General features: G+C 37.4%; 1 protein-coding gene across 3 annotated transcripts in view; it reads left to right on the top strand.

The window, feature by feature from the left end:
- The window catches only part of PPM1B (protein phosphatase, Mg2+/Mn2+ dependent 1B), a 52266-nt gene extending 35066 nt beyond the window's left edge, over positions 1 to 17200 (top strand). For 2 of the 3 annotated variants that reach the window (XM_063123982.1, XM_063123980.1), the window contains 3 exons: positions 4520 to 4631; positions 6799 to 6856; positions 13666 to 14650. In XM_063123982.1, the coding sequence (XP_062980052.1) occupies positions 4520 to 4631; positions 6799 to 6856; positions 13666 to 13962 (467 nt within the window). In that variant the 3' untranslated portion in view covers positions 13963 to 14650. Of the gene's footprint in view, positions 1 to 4519; positions 4632 to 6798; positions 6857 to 13665; positions 14651 to 15339 lie in introns of those variants that run through there. The other variant, XM_063123983.1, reaches the window with a different exon arrangement.
- Positions 17201 to 17519: the final 319 nt, after the last annotated feature.

The following is a 17519-nucleotide window of genomic DNA, read 5'->3' as shown; positions in this document are numbered from 1 at the left end:
ATTTCCGGTTTTGAGAATCATGGGAGTTGCAGTCCAGGACATCTGGAAGGCACCAGACTGGGAAAGTCTGTTCTACCTACTCTATTACTTATAGATACACTGTGTTCATGTGTGATAAATCTGTCCCAGTCTGGTTTTCCTTTTGTAGTCACAGATTATTTATCATGTAAATTTTGTAGGTGGGTATCTAATATGGGTGGACACTTAGAGTATTGCTTTTGATGGCTCTATGTAAGTTTATCGTTTTTCTTGAGGGAGAAGGTGCTCTAGCATTCTTGAACAAAAAATATTGGGAAAAAACTGTCAATGGAAGTTATACTTTATCATTATACAAAACAGTGGGAAAGGTGGCACACTGAGAAAGGGTCTGGTCTGACTAGTTATTTTCCAGTTGAAAAAATAATCTGTTGAACTTCTAAGATTATCCTTTTAAGCATCAAGGCTGCATGAGCTCCTTCTCTTCCTTCATGTGATCTGTTGGTGGGAGAATCATGCAATTCAGTGGTCGTATCACTTAATGAATTTGTTCAGTTTCCACCCTTGGTGAAATAGAAAGCATTTTGAGCCTGAAAAGCATGTATAGGAGTACTGGTACAAAATCCTTGGATATTAAATCATTTATAGTTAAGCTGTACAAAAACCCAAGTAGTACTAAATTTTGAACAATTATATACTTACTTTTTTAATGTTTCTGTCTGTTGAGAGGACAGAGTTCAAAGTTGAGGATGCAGTTAAGAGGAAAGAGATTGGTTTCTACTAAGCTTGAGAGACAGTAAAGACAATCCATGTAAGACAAATCTAGCATCATCTACTGAGCTAGTTTCCTTCAGGAAAGGTGTTAGAAGCTTAGCTTCTCCAATATGGTCACAAGAGGATGGGTGAGCACTTCTCTTTTGATTTGTAAACACCCTATTGGTTGTAAATGGCTATTCATAAACTAGCCTTGCCTCACTCATGGTTGGGTCATTCAGGTGCTTGAAATGAGCAAATAAGCCATTTTTTGTGCAGCCTGTAATTCTCTCATGCAGGAGTCCAGACTGAATTGTGTAGCTCACTCCTTTCTTCAAGTGTAATGGCCATGTTTCCTACCTTTGGAACTGCTTTTTTTGAATACCAAGTAAAAAAAACAGATTAAAAGTTGATGGCATCTATATGTTTACAATTGTGTGAGTAGTCGTTGCTTCTTTGCAAATTTGTTACAGTACAGGTGATACTACTGAATTCGTTGCAAGAGCTGAATTTGTTGCAAGAACAATCTTGTGAAGTGCTTTGTATTATGCTGATGATGAACTTTGCTAGAGAAGTCCATTTGATGCTTTGCCCACACCTAGAGGGACCTGTTGTATCTGTGCACAGAGTACTGAACTTTTTAGGTTCATTGTTAAAATATACTTTGGTTCCCCTAACCCATGTGTTTCACCAAAAGCAGTTTTTAAATGCCTATAATGGTGTTTATATGCCTATAATGGTGTTTGGGAATTCCAACAAAGTGCATCATTTGCATCAATGGAGTTCCCTTAGATTGACCGCACTTTTAACATGTAATGTGTTCAAAACGTACCAAAGGATCATGATGCAGCAAATTAATACAGGGACCAAATGCTGTATTACCTTATATAGTTTTCTATATAGGACAGATCATGTATAATGTTAAGCCAAAATATTCAACAGAATAAGTTGCCATCTTTTTTCAATCCTATGTGTGCTGCTTCTGGTTTTTTCCCCTACAGGAATTGCCCAAGTCATTCAATGTCCTGTACGTTGGATGAACTGTAACAACTTTAAGTGACACATACTTGACAAGAACTGAGAGTTAGAGTATTGAAGGAGTTTTATTTCAAGAATAGAAGAATATAAAGAAAAGAGAGAGAAGAGAATGCAGAAGAACAGACTTATTTTCCCTTATTCTTTGCTTTTACCTCCAAATTTATCCTGACCCCAATAAATACTCTTAACTATGCCCTTTGACAAATGTCTATTGTTTCCTTGATTAAGCAGCTTGAAATCTGTTCAAAGAAATTAACAATTTGTGATTTTGCATCAATTCGATATGATAGCAAGAAAATTCTTATGGGGCAATATGACCTTTTGGGGTTTTAGATGTAACAAGAGAATGTGTTAGAAAACTTAGTCACATTGATTTTTGTCTAGTTTTCCATTGGGAGTTTAAATTCATCTACCGTGTTTAAGCAATAATTCATGTTAGCAAGTTTGGAGCAGAAAAGACTGAGCAAGTCTGAACACTTACTCTTTGAGAACACTGAAACTGTTCTTGCCACAGTTTGTGTACATTTTTTGGGTGAATAATACACTCAAACAGGTGAAAGAATATACTAAAAAGAAAATGCCTTCAGTTTATTTCATAGTTCGTGAACTCTCATAAAGAGCAGACAACAATCATTGTTACTTGTGAAAGGATATCTGACTGACCCATTCTTGATTTACAGCTTTATTTTTATTTATTTTTAGATTTTCCCCATTGTATAAACTAGCATATTAAGTGCTCTATTGTTACCTTAGATTTGTAATTTCGTGGGGAGGAGGAGAATGGGACAGAAAAGACAAGCAATATGAACTCCTGAATGAGGTGTGACTATTTGATAAAGTAGTTTGTTCCTGCTCCCAGCCTTGTTAACAGTTTGGGGCATTTTTAACTTACACAGTTCATCCTATATTGATTCTGGGATCTCAGATTACGTTTAGAACTATTATAAGAGTGATATAACAATAAGAAAAGTTGAAGCTGGGCCCAGAAATCTTATAGATAAAGGAAGGAAAAGTCAGTTTAAAAATGCTTTTAAAACATTTTCCCCTTATGTTGAATGTAACTGATCAGATGAAGCATTCAGGAACAGTGCTAGTTTATTTTCTGTTAGAGTTTATGCGCAAGTTAATGTATTAGAGAACAATATTCCTTCGGATGGTAAAACGATATAGAGGTAGGTATCATAGTGATAGGAGAGATCAGAGTAAATGTAGAGTAGAGGAAAGGAGACAGAGAATTTGATGAGAAAATAAATAAGGAATTCTGAAAAAGTTGAAGAATAATGGAGAAAAAAGTAATGAAAATACTGTTGTCTAAAGGGTAAATAAGCTGTGGAGCAACATTGTTAGGTAAACTACCCATCACCCTGGACAGATGAAATTTGAAAGTTCAAAAATCCAGGCATGGAATATATATGAGAAGCTCAAACTCTGAAGGTTAGGAATGACATGTGTCATTCCCTGGACTGTTGAATGAGAACAGAAGAAACTATGAAAACTCAATCATTATGAAAAGTAAAATACTTCAACAGTGAATATTTGAAACATAGTAATTCCACATAATTTTCATTTGACAACATACAGCATTTTGAGCAGTAACCTTTCTAGTAATGTAGCAGCCTTAAGAAATTTGAATTATTTTTTTTGCTTGGAAAAAATCTCTAGATATTGTAGTATGCCGTTTTAGCCAACAATCTTAAGTGCCTTACTAGGGAATAAGCCTTATTTGACACAGTGAGACTTACTTCTGAGTAAAAGTGTAGCGTTACACTATTATATTTATTTGTATCCCTCCTTTTGCCCAATACTGGGCCTCAGTTAGTCCAATAAACTACTTCCTCTTTATATACTGAATAATGTAGTTAGAATCAAAAGCACCATGGAAGTGATTCTTTACCTATGATAGTTAAGGAATATTTCTTGCTGGATTTATTTTACTGCACCGTGTGTGCGCATGTTTGAGAGAGGTCATGACTGTATTGCAACCAGATGCATTATTGCTTGAAATTGAGTGCTCCAGATAAAGTGTGAGATCTGACAAAGTCCTGAAACTGTTCACTTGATATCGCTCAAGCCATGTAGCTGGATATTAACTTTCTAAATTACAGAATTAAGCTGACTTGGATTCTTCTAATATGAAAACAGGAATATTCCTAGATATTACTCTTGCCCCCCTCAATCCTGATATGTGTGATTATGCAGTATTTTCTGTGTTTCCATGAAAGCTTATGCCAGAATAAATTTGCCCTTAAGGTATCGCAAGGTTTTTTCCCCACTGCCATCCAATAGATTCCTTCAGACACCTACCCTCTGGAAATGGTTTTAATGTTTTGGGGGTGGGTGGGAGGGTTGTGTGAGGCTTATTACATTAACTGCAGGCAGCTGGTGCCTGAAAGAGAGGCACTTACAGATTCAATCCCACAGTATAAACAGGTGTGCTGAAGTTTTCCTGTTATAGTCTCTGTGGATTGATGTTAGACTAACAACTGAGAAACTAATGCTGACATGTCAAGCTCCCTGTCCCCCCCCTTTTTTTTAAAAAAGGAAGGAATTCGGAATTGAAGGGAATCTATATATGAATCTCTGTTTTATTACCTTGACGTACCTTTATGAAAGTAGCATTTTTGTGTGAATCAGCATAAGTATGACTTCCACTTTAAGTGCATTAATACCTGATGAATATACATTGCTGATTATATGTGGGATTCTGTGCTTGCTCTGTGTTTTAATAATTTGAGGATTCTCTCTTAACTAGAAATTATGGAGAAGTCTGGTGAAGGAGGAATGCCTGATCTCGCTCATGTTATGCGCATTTTGTCTGCAGAGAATATCCCAAATTTACCACCAGGAGGTGGCCTAGCTGGAAAGTAAGTGCAGAAGATAAATGAAGCTCAAATGTGTCTCAGTTTTTAACTAAAGCCCTCTGTTTTTTACTGGAACAACGTATATGGGCTTAAATCATATACCACTTATTGAGATTTGTGTTTAATGTGCGTTTTTTATATTGGAAAAATGTAATCCATAACTCCTTCATACCTGAATGGAAAGCAACCCATCTGTCCTTGTTGACATACAAATATATTTTGCTTTTTTTGTGACCATTTTAAATATATACCATGAGCATGTAGCTGTTACTGTATCTATACATGTATTGCTTGCAACAGCCATCAGTGTTAGCTACATTTTTATTCTACCCTTTCTCCAAGGAAGTCCTGAGTTGTACTTTAGCTTTAAAACCCTGTGTGGTGGTAGGTAGGTAAGGGTGTGCTCAAGGCTACCCAGTGAGCTTAAGAGCCAATCTTTTTATTCAGTGAAGGCAGTTGGTACAGCCTTCCTTGATGGCAGATGGGGTACTAGAATTATTGAATGTCCTCCAGTTTAACCAGGGTTCTACACTTGTTTTTTAAAAAACCTAGCATGTCAGAGACAAGTCTACAAGAACCTTAAGATGGCTTGCATTCTATGGCGTTCTGGATTCTGGGACTGTGTTAATCATGGATTTCCCTACCTTTATTTTAAATTGATCCAGGCTCGCGCACTCTCTAAATTTGCTTTTACTGTGATATTTTTTAATGGGATTTAACATATCAAGGATTTGGTGTTGTATAAAAATATACTAGAATTCCCAAATGTAAAAAAGAAAAGAGCCTATCTGGTGTCGAGATCCAAATTAAGAATGCTCATTATACAGGCTTTAGTAAAGAATATAAATAGGTCAATGAGAAAGTGTTATCCCATGATATCATAAGATTAACTGAAATTTTATAAATTGTCCTTTTGCTTGGAAATATGTCATCCTACAACTCCTAGCATCTCTCAGCTGGACGTCTGTATACTTATTTCTGTGTCTTGAGCACATCAAGCGTCAGGGTTTATGCACAAATAATATTGCATAGAATTGCAGCCTTAGTCACTTTTTATTTGGCATGAGAATTGTTTAAATATGTGTTTATTTTATTATCCATTCCAGAATGAAAATCCCAGAAGTCCAGACAAATATGAAAATTAAAGTTTAAAACTGCTCACTGCTGCTTATCCTTTTCTAATAGCCATTGAGCTCTTTCAACTCCTGAGACTCTAGTCACAGGACCTCATTTCATTGTCATAAGCCTTTCTGTTAAGATAGAGCCTATACTACTAGTAATAAGTTTCATACTTTCCACGCTGCATATGAAACTATGCCAATCTCATAATTTAGAAAGCCATTCTTCAACCCAGTGCTAACCATTGTTGAAGAGTTGTAAAATCTAAGTGTGGAGTTGTGGGACTGCATTTCCAAAATTATTATGCTGGTTTGCATCAGACTTAGACCCTGTTCAGACAACATGCTAAGCCATGGTGGTAAAGCATTTTGAGCTAAACATTATGGCTTAGCATGTCGTGTGAACCATTCCTAACCATAGTGGCTACATGGCCATGGTTTAAACATGCCCACTAACCATTTGCTGCTAAAGGGTTAGAGGCCTAACCATGGCTTTATTTATTACATTAATATGTTGTCTGAACAGACCCTTAATGAAATTCAAAATTTCCCTACTCTTCACTAAGTTTCAAGTTGGTCTTTCCTGCTGAGCCATTTTAAAAAGGTACATCTAAGCATAATTTATCTCATAAACCTTAGCTTGCTTATATTGTCAGTGGTTTTTGAAGCACATCTTGAAACATGTTCAGGAGCTACTAGAATTGGGAAATCTTAAGGTGCTACCATCAGACTTTAGCTCCAGCCTTTAAAATACTCGCTACTTATAGCCTTGCTTTTCTGCAGGAGGGAAGTGCTTCAGTTGAGTATTTTGAGGATGACACCGGCTTTCCAATAGAGTGCATAAGAACAGCCTTGCTGGATCAGACTAAAGGTCAATCTAGGCCACCATCCTATTTCCCGTAGGGGCCAACCAGATGTGACTGTAGAAAGCCCAGATTTAGGGCTTAAAGGCAATAGCACTCTTTTGCTGTTAGTCCTCAGCAACTGATATTGACATACTGCCTCTGAAAGTGATGCCAAAAACATAACTTTAAAATGGTATCTTTCTCCAGGCGAAATATTATTGAAGCTGTTTATAACAGGCTGAACCCACACAGAGAGAACGATGGGGTAAGTTCTGCATTTGATTGCTAGCTTTCATTGATGCAAGTAAACTATAGTAGTTTAGGGTTTGCTATATCAGTGTGTTTGCAAGTGCCCTGGTTGTTGTCTCCAGTGGAATAATGGGTTGTATCTAGTGCTGCACTCTGCTCCCACTGTTTCTGTTGCACTTGTGTGGCCCACTGTGAGCGTAACAGGAACTAGTGCTTCCAACTGCAACCCTGGAAATGAGTGGAAACGCTAATTTCCAGAACAGGACAGATCAGTGGACCTGCCTTTTGCAATCTCTGCTGACCTGTCCCATTTCAGAAGCAAGTATTTTTCTCATTTCCTATTGCTGCAGGATCTACCAAGCTCTCTATTGTGTTAGCACTTGGGCAGCATTGAGTACTGGCCAAAGGGTTATTGGGTCCCCTTACAATACCTTGTTCTGAAGAAGCTACTTCTAATGTCAAATACTATTGCTTTGCACCAAACTGCAGGGGCAACAATATAAGCATCACTTAAAGATTAATGTAACTAATCTTAATGTAATTAAATGAGATACATATATTCTGTATGTGTGCTGTTAGAACATCCAATATCTTAGCAAACATCCCCCTAATGTTAAAGCTGATACATTTCTTGGCCCCTTTACCAGTTATGCACCTGATCTTCCTATTTGCCTTTCTGCTAGGGGCAGTTTCATTTGTTGTGGTATGTTGTTTAGTAGACAAACAAAGAGGATGGTACATTATAACTGTTAATAAATTAGCCATATGAAATCTTGGTTTCTGCTGGAGATAGTACACAGGTAGGGAATTTGGGAAAGACCTGGTGCTGTGCTTAAATCTGTAAATGTTGACTGTTTGTCGTGTTTGAAAGCCAGTTGGGCTTACAGTTGGGACGAAAATCTGCCTGGGCTTTTGAGGGCAGCAGTTACCCTCATGTCAAGCCCTCAAAGGCCCAGGCAGACACGTCCAGTGGATTTTTGCCCCAACTGTTCTGTCCCCTTTTTCTTTCCCCCAGCCTTTAGAGTGGAGGGGAGAAATATGCAATTTCCCCTGCCTTGGGGAAATTGCATCCCCCCTCTCACTCCAATCGTGGCCTTAAAGTCTTTCTTAAAACCTTGCTTTAAGAGGGCCTTTAAGGCCCTGATTGGTGCTGGGAGAGGGGAGGCAAACCACGCTTTCTGGAGCTATCTTAAGTGGAACCATAATCACACTACTACTACTTAAATTTGAAATACTCTTCCTAAGCTTTGTTGATAGTATAGCTAGCACCATGAGTGGTGTGAAGGTTTACGAGGAATCACGTTCTCTGTTGCCTTAAGCAAAGGCAAAACGCTATTTTAAAAATAATATCAGGGAGTGTTTAGCAGAATGCTACCAGACTATCGTGGCCTTCAGGGATATTGAATGTCCCATAATCTAGACTTTTAGCCTTGACAGATTATAGAAAATATCTTGTGGACAGCTGCTTTGATTGGGCTTCTATACTGGGCCAAGTTAACCACTATACATGTATCCTGCATCAATTTCCAAAGCTCAGCATGCTCCACATATATTTAAAGCTTTGCAATTTAATAATAATAATAATAATAATAATAATAATAATTTCTTACCTGCGTGATGGTGAAATGGGCTATGTTTCAAGCCACAAGTGTTCAGGACTCCACCAAAGTAATCTAGGCCCAAAGTCAAGTTGACATGCTGTAGTGCTGTTTTATTGGCAATCTTTTTATAAGTGTTATGCTCCATTAAATCGATGCTCGTGTACAGATGTGAGTTGCAAATGCCTTTAATGCGGAATAGATGATACTTGAATGGATGAAATTGCATAGTAAAAGATGTGTCTCTCTTTTAAAAAATGGTTTGTAAAAATGTGTGATAGTGTGAACAGCTTAATTAAAATGTGGAAAGAATACATGAACTCTAATCTGTCAACTAAGCATTCCTAAGCTAAATGTTGAAAACATCTCTTGCATCTTAGCATTATATCAGTTCACTTGGAATTGTCCCATCAATTTCAGTTGAATTCGTTTCAAAGTGAGTAAGCTTAGGTTCTCATCCTTAGTCTTGAAATACTGTTGGTTAAGCTTTCCAACCATATTTATCTTCAAACTTAAAAAATCAACAACGTACACTATCACATATGTCTGTGGTTTTTGACAGTATTATGAATATAGTCTTTTACATGCATACATTCTTGGTGCACATTTCCCCTTCAGAGATAAGGGATGGAATGCATCAGGAGCTTTTGTTTCTCATACGCAATATCAGCGTAGGAGGTGTATAGAAACTTCCTTTTACTTTCCTCCAAGCTGCCATATACTAACTCAGACCATTGGTCTATCTAGCTTAGTGTTGTCTACACTGACTGGCAGCAGCCCTTCAGTCTTGCTCAGCACTACTTAGACATGTAAAGTGTTGAACCTGGGACATGCTGCATGCAAAACAGCAGTAGCACTTCCTTCCTTCCAGTGTAGAGTCTGGCATTATGGCCCCCTTCAGACTCTGCTTTTCTATGCCCGCTATACTGTATTGGTCTCTGGAAACACTGTGGAGTTTTCCCACGTTGCTCTGAATTGCCAGACATTGGTGTTGTGAACAGGCCTATAGTGTACTTTACACAAGGCCAGATGAAAACTGGGAGAGGGTACAAGTTTCCCAATTCCCTCCAAATGCTTTAAAATTTAGCTTGCTGTATGGACTCTGGCTTATCTAATATGTATGTTCTCCATTTAATTGTGTGATATAATGGGGCCATGTGTTAGAATTGGCATAATGTTAGTATAAGCCAATCTTATGATTAGCCCTTTCGAAATTAGGGGTTTTCAACGTTGAAAATTTAGCATGTGTTGCTAATTTGGCCTGCCGCACAGAATTGTTACTACTTGTGGTGTTTGTTTCCGTAATCGTTAATATATAACAAGATCATAGTCTCACTGCGGAATGAGAAATGGCATCAGTTCTATGCATGCATTTTATAAATACTTTCCCATTGTTAAAAAGCAAACCAACTAATGTGTGTATTCCCAAGTGATGCTGATAAGTCCAGTTCTAAAACTATTCATAATACCCTTGCCATATTTCATCTAATAAGTGATGTCAGCCAAGATCAGTGAAATTTGTTCTCCTTCCTGGAAGCATGTTCTCATAGATTTGCTTTCTTGCATTCTAACTTTCCTCCTAATTTTTGTGTGTGTGAATACTTTGTAACTTGTTGATTTTTTACAAATTTAGTTTCATATTAGAGATGACTATTAATAATAATAATAATAATAATAATAAATTTATTTCTTACCTGCCTCTCCCTTTAGATCGAGGCAGGGAACAACATTTGAACAGGAATCAATACATCTTAAAAATTCATGATTTAACATTGATCTGGATAGGCCTGCCGGAAAAGGCTAGTCTTTAAAGCTGCCTTAAAATCACACATAGAGTTAATTTTACGAATCTCCTCCGGCAGGCCATTCCACAATCTGGGGGCGACAGAAGAAAAGGTCTTCTGGGAAACTGATGTCAGCCTAGTTTTAGCTGACTGAAGTAAGTTCACCCCAGAGGACCTGAGTGTGCGGGGCGGACTATATGGGAGAAGGCGATCCCGCAGGTAACCTGGACCCAAACCATTTAGGGCTTTAAAGGTAATGACCAACACTTTGTACTTTGCCCGGAAACTAATTGGCAGCCAGTGGAGTGATTTTAATGTTGGTGTAATGTGGTCACCCCTAGGTGTACCGGTGACCAACCTGGCTGCCATATTTTGAACTAGTTGAAGTTTCCGAACTAGGTACAATGGTAGCCCTATGTAGAGCACATTGCAGAAGTCAAGGCTTGAATCCTGCCCCTTTTTTTCTACCTCCTTTGGAACATAGGAACCTACCTGATACCAATTCTGACCATTGGTCTAACTAGCTAACTAATGGAATTTATTTATTTAACTTATATACCTCTCCCATAGTCAGGGCTCTCTGGGTGGTTTACAGAAATTCTAAAATAAAAATAAAAATGAGTATACAAAATTTAAAATTCTAAAACACAGAACATACACACATGAAGCATTAAAAACCATTAAAAAAACCTAAACATGTTGGTGATTAAGATGTGCTGCCATATGCCTGGGCAAAGAGGAAAGTCTTAACCTGGCCCTGGAAAGATAGCAGCGTTGGTGCCAGGTGAGCCTCGTCAGGGAGATCATTCCATAGTCTGGGAGCCCTGTCCCTCGTTGCCACACTCCGAGCCTCTCTCGGAGTAGGCACCTGGAGGAGGACCTTAAATGTTGAATGTAGTGACCGGGTATATTCACGTCGGGAGAGGCGTTCCGTCAGGTATTATGCCATTGGAATGGCAGTGGTTGTCCAGGGTTTCAGGCAAGAGTCTTTCCCAGGCCTACCTGAAGGTTTGTTTCATTTTGGTGGGATCTAGAACCACCATTCTGCTACCAGAAAGATTCTGCTTTTAGAATGAGACTTCTCTATCACCTCCTTCCACCTGAACCCACTGTGTGCCTCCCATATCTGCTCCTTTAAATTTGCATTCTGCCTTTCCACCAGAAATGGTTCTCAAGAGAGACAGGAATTAACTCTGTGACCTTCTGCATGCAAAGCATGTGCTCTACCGCTGAGCTGTCAGCCCCATCAAAATGAATGAAGGTAGTTTATGGTTAGACTTTCTCCCTCCCCCTCTCCCCCCAGAAACAGGGTAGTGAATTCTTCTTTCTTTGATGCCTTCTTGTGGTGGTCCCACAGCAAGTGTTTTTTAGACTTGAAAAAAATAGTCAAAATGACTTTTGAAACATATGGCATTATCTTAGAATTTATTCATTACGTTTCTATGCTGCCCAATAGATGAAGCTCTCTGGGCATTTCACAAACATAAGAACCACAAATAAAGCATACAAACAATATAAAATATAAAAGCTTTAAATTACATTATAAAAATACCGCCAGAAGAAAACCTAGCAGCAATGCAGAGATTTAAAATACAGTAAAAAAATAATAATAATTAAACAGCAGAGGTGAAAGATGAATGCTAAAATGTTAAAATTCCTGGGGAAATAAAAAGGTCTCACCTGGCGCCGGAGAGTACAATGTAGGCACCAGGCGAACCTCTCTAGGGAGCTCATTCCACATCCGGGGTGCCACAGCTAAGAGGCATTTTAAGGTTAACTTGGACATTACAGCAGATCCTGGGGAGAACTGCAAGCCCAAGGGTTACATGAGCGAGGAGTACAGAATCCTTCTCTGCAGTTACTTTCTCTAAGCCCTGTTCATTTCATGATGGTTCTGATATGAATGTGTGCTTTGCTAGGAGAAAGGAGCAGGGAAGGACTGCAGGCAAGTGCTGTTGTTGGCAGGAGAAAGTTTTGCACCCGTCACCACACATCCCTTTTCCCTTTTAAAACAGGTCCCCACTTTTTCTGTGTGATACTGTTGTGTCTCATTTGGTCCTAATCAGTTTATGGTGTATTTGGTTTAAAGGTGGCAGTCGGAATCTCAAGGAAGTTTCAGCCACTGGGGGAAAAGAAGTATATCAGAGTAGGAATGCACAAATCTGTCAATTCTGCTTTCTCCCACATTCAAACTTTTTAAATCTCAAAGTTCTTTCCATTCCTTTTATGATAAAATGTACTAACTTTGGAAAATTCTTATCAAAAACCAAATGGAACAAAATTCCCCCAACCCCTACATTGGAGCCCCTGAACGGGCACTTGTTCCACCAGTATGTATTGTCAGAGGTTTTTGAATAGGACTAGAGGTTTTAGTTCTAAAGCTAGAGGGTTTACTGTCAAGGCTTTGTCATATATCTACCAGGGAAGCACAATTCTATTGGTTTGAGAGGGAGTCCTCTTACAAGCTACTTTGCCAACTAAATGCATTAACAGTGGTCTTTGACAGTTTTAGTCCCAGATAAACAAACATATTGTACTTACAAAGGGCCCTCCAGGATCTGATCAAATTAGCCCATCAACCTGTTCTGCACATTAGCTAACCAGATGTATATGAGAAGCCCACAAGCAGGACATGAAGGCAATAGCTCTCTCCCACTGTTTTCCACCCCCAGCAACTGTGAACAGAGGTAGTGCTTCTGATCCCGGAGATGGTATGTAGCTATCACGATTAGGAGCCATTGATAGGCTTATCCTTCTTGAATTTAATCCTTTTCTCTGACCTAAATCACCTACCTTTATTGGGTCACCAGAGGTTCTAGTATTATGTGAGAGGTAGCACATTAAAATGATAATGTTCAGCAGGCTTGAAATTAAATGTGAGATTTTCTTTGGCCTTGGGGATTTCTTTCAGTAATGCCATGTGCATTTCTGGATAGATTTGTCCTTTTGTGTGGTGACTTCGCTTGGAATTCACTCTGAAAAAAAGTATACTGTATTCTCATGAATTAAATCAGTTGGCATGTGGGTCACTCAGTTACCTTTTACCTAAAAGTCTTAAATGGCGATTCGTTTTACTTAAGCTGTTCACAGATTTTGTGGGGTTTTGCTTTGTTTTGAAACATCAGAGATATGTATAACTTTTTAAAAGATACAAATTATAAATAGTATGCAGTCATCTACAACTGATTTGATTAACACCATTCATGTCCATCAGAAGGCAGAATATGAAGATCTGGTTCCTTTAATTTGTAAACTTTTAATCGTAATGATTAAAACACTCAAAGAACGTATGTAAATATTCTTGCAAAGACTCATTAAGATTGATTGAAAGTTTATTTCTAGGGCATAACACTATTTTTTTCATACTTTGTCTAATGTATTAAATATTTTAGAAATATATGCTAGTTTAACTATTCATTCTGGGGTCTTGAATCTTAAATAAGGACCCTGGCGAAGCTGCGGAAGGTGGAACACAGGGAAAGTTGGTGGAAGCTCTCAGACAAGTGAGAATTACTCATAGGGGGAACTACCGCCACCTTCTGGAGGACGTGCTGATTAGTTACAGGCTAGCTAAACTGCAGGGAGAAGATTGCTCTGGTGAATCAGCTACAGCCTCAACTTCAGATTCCTCTGATGGATCCAGTGATCAAGAGACACAGTCCAAAGCAGAATGTGAGCACCAGCAGAGTGCTAATGAAGATTCAAAGATGAGCGATGAACAGTGTGATAAAAAGATGTAATACTTTCATTTTCACACAGATTATTTGATGGCTTAGCTATTATAATGTGTTGGTTTCTCCATATTTTTTGCATCTTAGAAAATTAGTTTTTCTCTTTTGTATGCATAAAACGTGGGATGTGTGTGTGGGAGTTCTTTCTGAGAACTTTAGCCATTATGAACTGTAGCTTGGATAGCATTGTCACTGCTTGTTTTCTGCACACATGGCAAGAAGCAGAGCAGCCGTATTCCTAGATATTGGCCAAAAGGTTTGTGTAGATTAAATTCTCAATGGCATTGGGCTGGAATTTGATATCCTAAGAGGAATGTCATATTACAGTGAAAGACATAAACTTTGGGATTTTCATTACTTTTTGGTAGAGGTGAAAATTGACACCTTAATCCACATTTTACAATTTGTTTTTTCATTGACTTTACATGGTGATGTAGATATTGCATGTTTGTATTTGATTTGTGAATAGTCCATGTCAAAGACACATAGCCTTTTAAGTTGACGTGTTAAGTTAGTGATTAAAATATATGGTGTTAAGTTAGGCTGTAATTTGGAAAATATAACCTGTACTCAATTTTCTAAAACTGTATTCAGGATGCATTTATAGCACTATGTATCCAATGGATAATATGTACTGACAATTAGTGTTTAGTTCATGAGTTATTGTTTAAGACCAAATAAAAAATGTGTGGAATAATCTGAATGCATATTGACTTTATTTAAGAAATTTATAGTATAAGCTTCCCCCAAACAGAGCAGCTTTAAAGTATGTTTAATTATTCAAGAACAATATACTGAGTTTTATAACGTATAAGAGAAATCATATTCATGCTAATCAACCGTTCATTTAATGAACAAATTTTACTCCAATGCATTTAATATTTACAGCCTTTTTTAGTTTTTTTTTTTGGTTTTAGATTACTCACTTCATTGTATACACACTGAAATATATAAGTGATAGTATGAACAGCTACAAAAATGTGAATAGCCTGTGTTTTAATATGACCTCCCTGCCTTTTCGGCTGTGATAATTTATAACATGCTCATCTTGAAGTTCTTACATACCAGTTTCGCTCCCATGCTTCTCAATTTTTTGAAGTGATTTGCTAGCAGATTTGTAGGTAGACCTGCTCAGTCACTGTTTTAGGCTGTTTGTATTCCTGACTACATTGTTAATTGCCATTATGTTACTGGATTGGGAGAGGTGGGACAGCCATTGTCAAATCTTTGAGCGTGTGGCCTCATATGAATATGGGAATGAGAAGTGGCCATTTCTTCTTGCTCTTCTGTGCATATTTTTCCTATGTTGCAATTCAAGACAATATGGATTTTACCTTTTTGAGGTCAGTAGAATGCTAACTATATTTCCCTCTTCTTTTCCTGTAGGGTGCTGGCGATCTAGAAGATCCGTGGTAGCCTTACAGATCTACTAAAATGCTTTTGCATCTGAAAAAAATGGGGGAAAAAACTTTTAATCAGTTTTCTTCAATACAAGGGAAAAATTCTGGTGGATTTCCAACATTTGTGAAATGGGCAGAAAGAAATTATTAGGATTTTCCATCATTTGTTCATATATGTGTTTTCTGATATTGCCACTCTTAGCATTGCCTGTACTACAGTATTTTTACCAGCCTTGGGCGTATTGGTTACATCTTTATGGAGCCTGAGCCCTAAAAACCAAGGAAGGAATAATGCTGGGAGCACATCACTAAATGTACATAAAGTACCATGGGATTGTAGTTGTACTCTGAAGACACACTATGGTTTAACAAAACTTACAATACAAGCACGACTGAGTGCAAATAATTATAATGAGACACTTACTTACTTCACCTTACCAAGATGGAAGGCTTTTGTAGCTCTGGGCTTGGAAGTCATTTCAGTTGGGCAATATGCTATAGGATGTGTATTTTTTTTAAAATTTTCCAGTTTTACCTGTATTACCAGACTGTTAGGTTTTTTCCTACAGTGTCCAAATTGTGATATGTTGCCTACTGCTTGCTTAAGATAAAGTGTATTTGGCAATAATATAAGGAGATTTTAGGCATCTAAAACCAATAAGAATTTTACGCATGTGTATAACACATCCTTAAACTCTTGCTAGAAGAAATCTTTTTAAACCAAACAACTTAATTTATGGTTAGTTGTAATTTGCTTTGACATCTCACTCATTGCTGCAAGTTTTTTTAAAAATTGCTGAATATTTGCCTTTATTATAATGTAAATTGTGATTTCGTTCTAAATGTGGTTTTCTATAGTTTTTTTCCTTTGATTTCTATCAGCTTAAAAGAGAGGTCTTGTGTAATATGGGTATAATTTTTAATTGTTTGCATTATTTACAAAGTTCAAATTATCACTTTGAGATTACTATAAATACAGCTAAAATTATCTATTTTAAATCTAAGAAAATATTAGAGATATTTTCATGGGTTCAGTGACCTTTCATTTTATAAGCAATGGGCATGGTACAGAGTGGCCGTCATGTAAGGTACTTGAAGATTCTTAGTTTAATTCTATTTTTGCAATAACCTTATTTTTTTCTTAATTCTTTTGAGTTGTGCATGTATTGAGTCCAGTTAATGCTGAAAGTGGAGAAGAGTAAAGTATTTATCTAAAAAAATAAATAAATAAAAGCTATTGGGGAGGGGAAACAATGAATGTATCCATCTGTACATGATTTACATGCTGTGGATGCCTTGTAAACATTTTCCTATTTGTTTAAAATGTGTTTCAACGAGGATGTAATTGCCCTTGTGTGTAGTTTAAGCTAACGACAGTCATCAACTGGTTTCGTGTGAAATAAAATTCATGGTATTTTTCTGTAAACACCCCCCCCCCTTACACACACTTGAGTGTAGATCCATGTACACTCTTATAACCTGGTGCCTATAGCCAGCTTTCCCAATCATTTGGTTCATTGTGTATCTGATTTGTTTGGGGTGGGGTGGGGTGGGTCTAGAGAGGATTATTGCCACAATATATTTTATTTATTCATTAGATTTTAGCCTTGTAAGTTAAAGTGTTCTAAATGATGATGTTAACAGGTATTTGTCCCTACTGGGGTTTTTTTGGGGTTGTTAAAAGCTAGGGAACGAAGAATGCAAAATGGTTTATTGTTCAGACTGTCTGCTCTGGTCCAATCCTGTACTGATAGTACCTTCCCAGTATGATATTGTGATGTTTCATACAATACAGTGAACATAACCAACTTGTTATCTTCAATAAAGGATTGCTAAAACAGTGAGAAGCGCTATTTTGTGGGAAAGGAATTAGTGACAAAAACAAATTATTTGCTTCTATAATTGTAAATATCAATTTTGATATGTATATTAATGTGATCTTTGATCTATAAGATCTTAAGAACTTGGCCCTTGTTACATTGTTTGGTTCCAAACAACAATTGCACATAAGTAACATCCAGATCTGTATATACCACAAGTTCTTAAGACTTGTAACTATTTGAAGTTCATTTGGTCCAAGATGGTAGAAACGAATTCAGCCACAGATAATATGTTCAGCATGATAATACGTTGATGGAAGGTGACTCACGACATCTACAAAAATAT

Source organism: Elgaria multicarinata, chromosome 4, assembly GCF_023053635.1.
Source record: "Elgaria multicarinata webbii isolate HBS135686 ecotype San Diego chromosome 4, rElgMul1.1.pri, whole genome shotgun sequence".
In the NCBI taxonomy this organism is placed as follows: Eukaryota; Metazoa; Chordata; class Lepidosauria; order Squamata; family Anguidae; genus Elgaria; species Elgaria multicarinata.
Note: the sequence above shows the minus strand (reverse complement) of the source record. Positions and strands in the feature narration are given on the sequence as shown.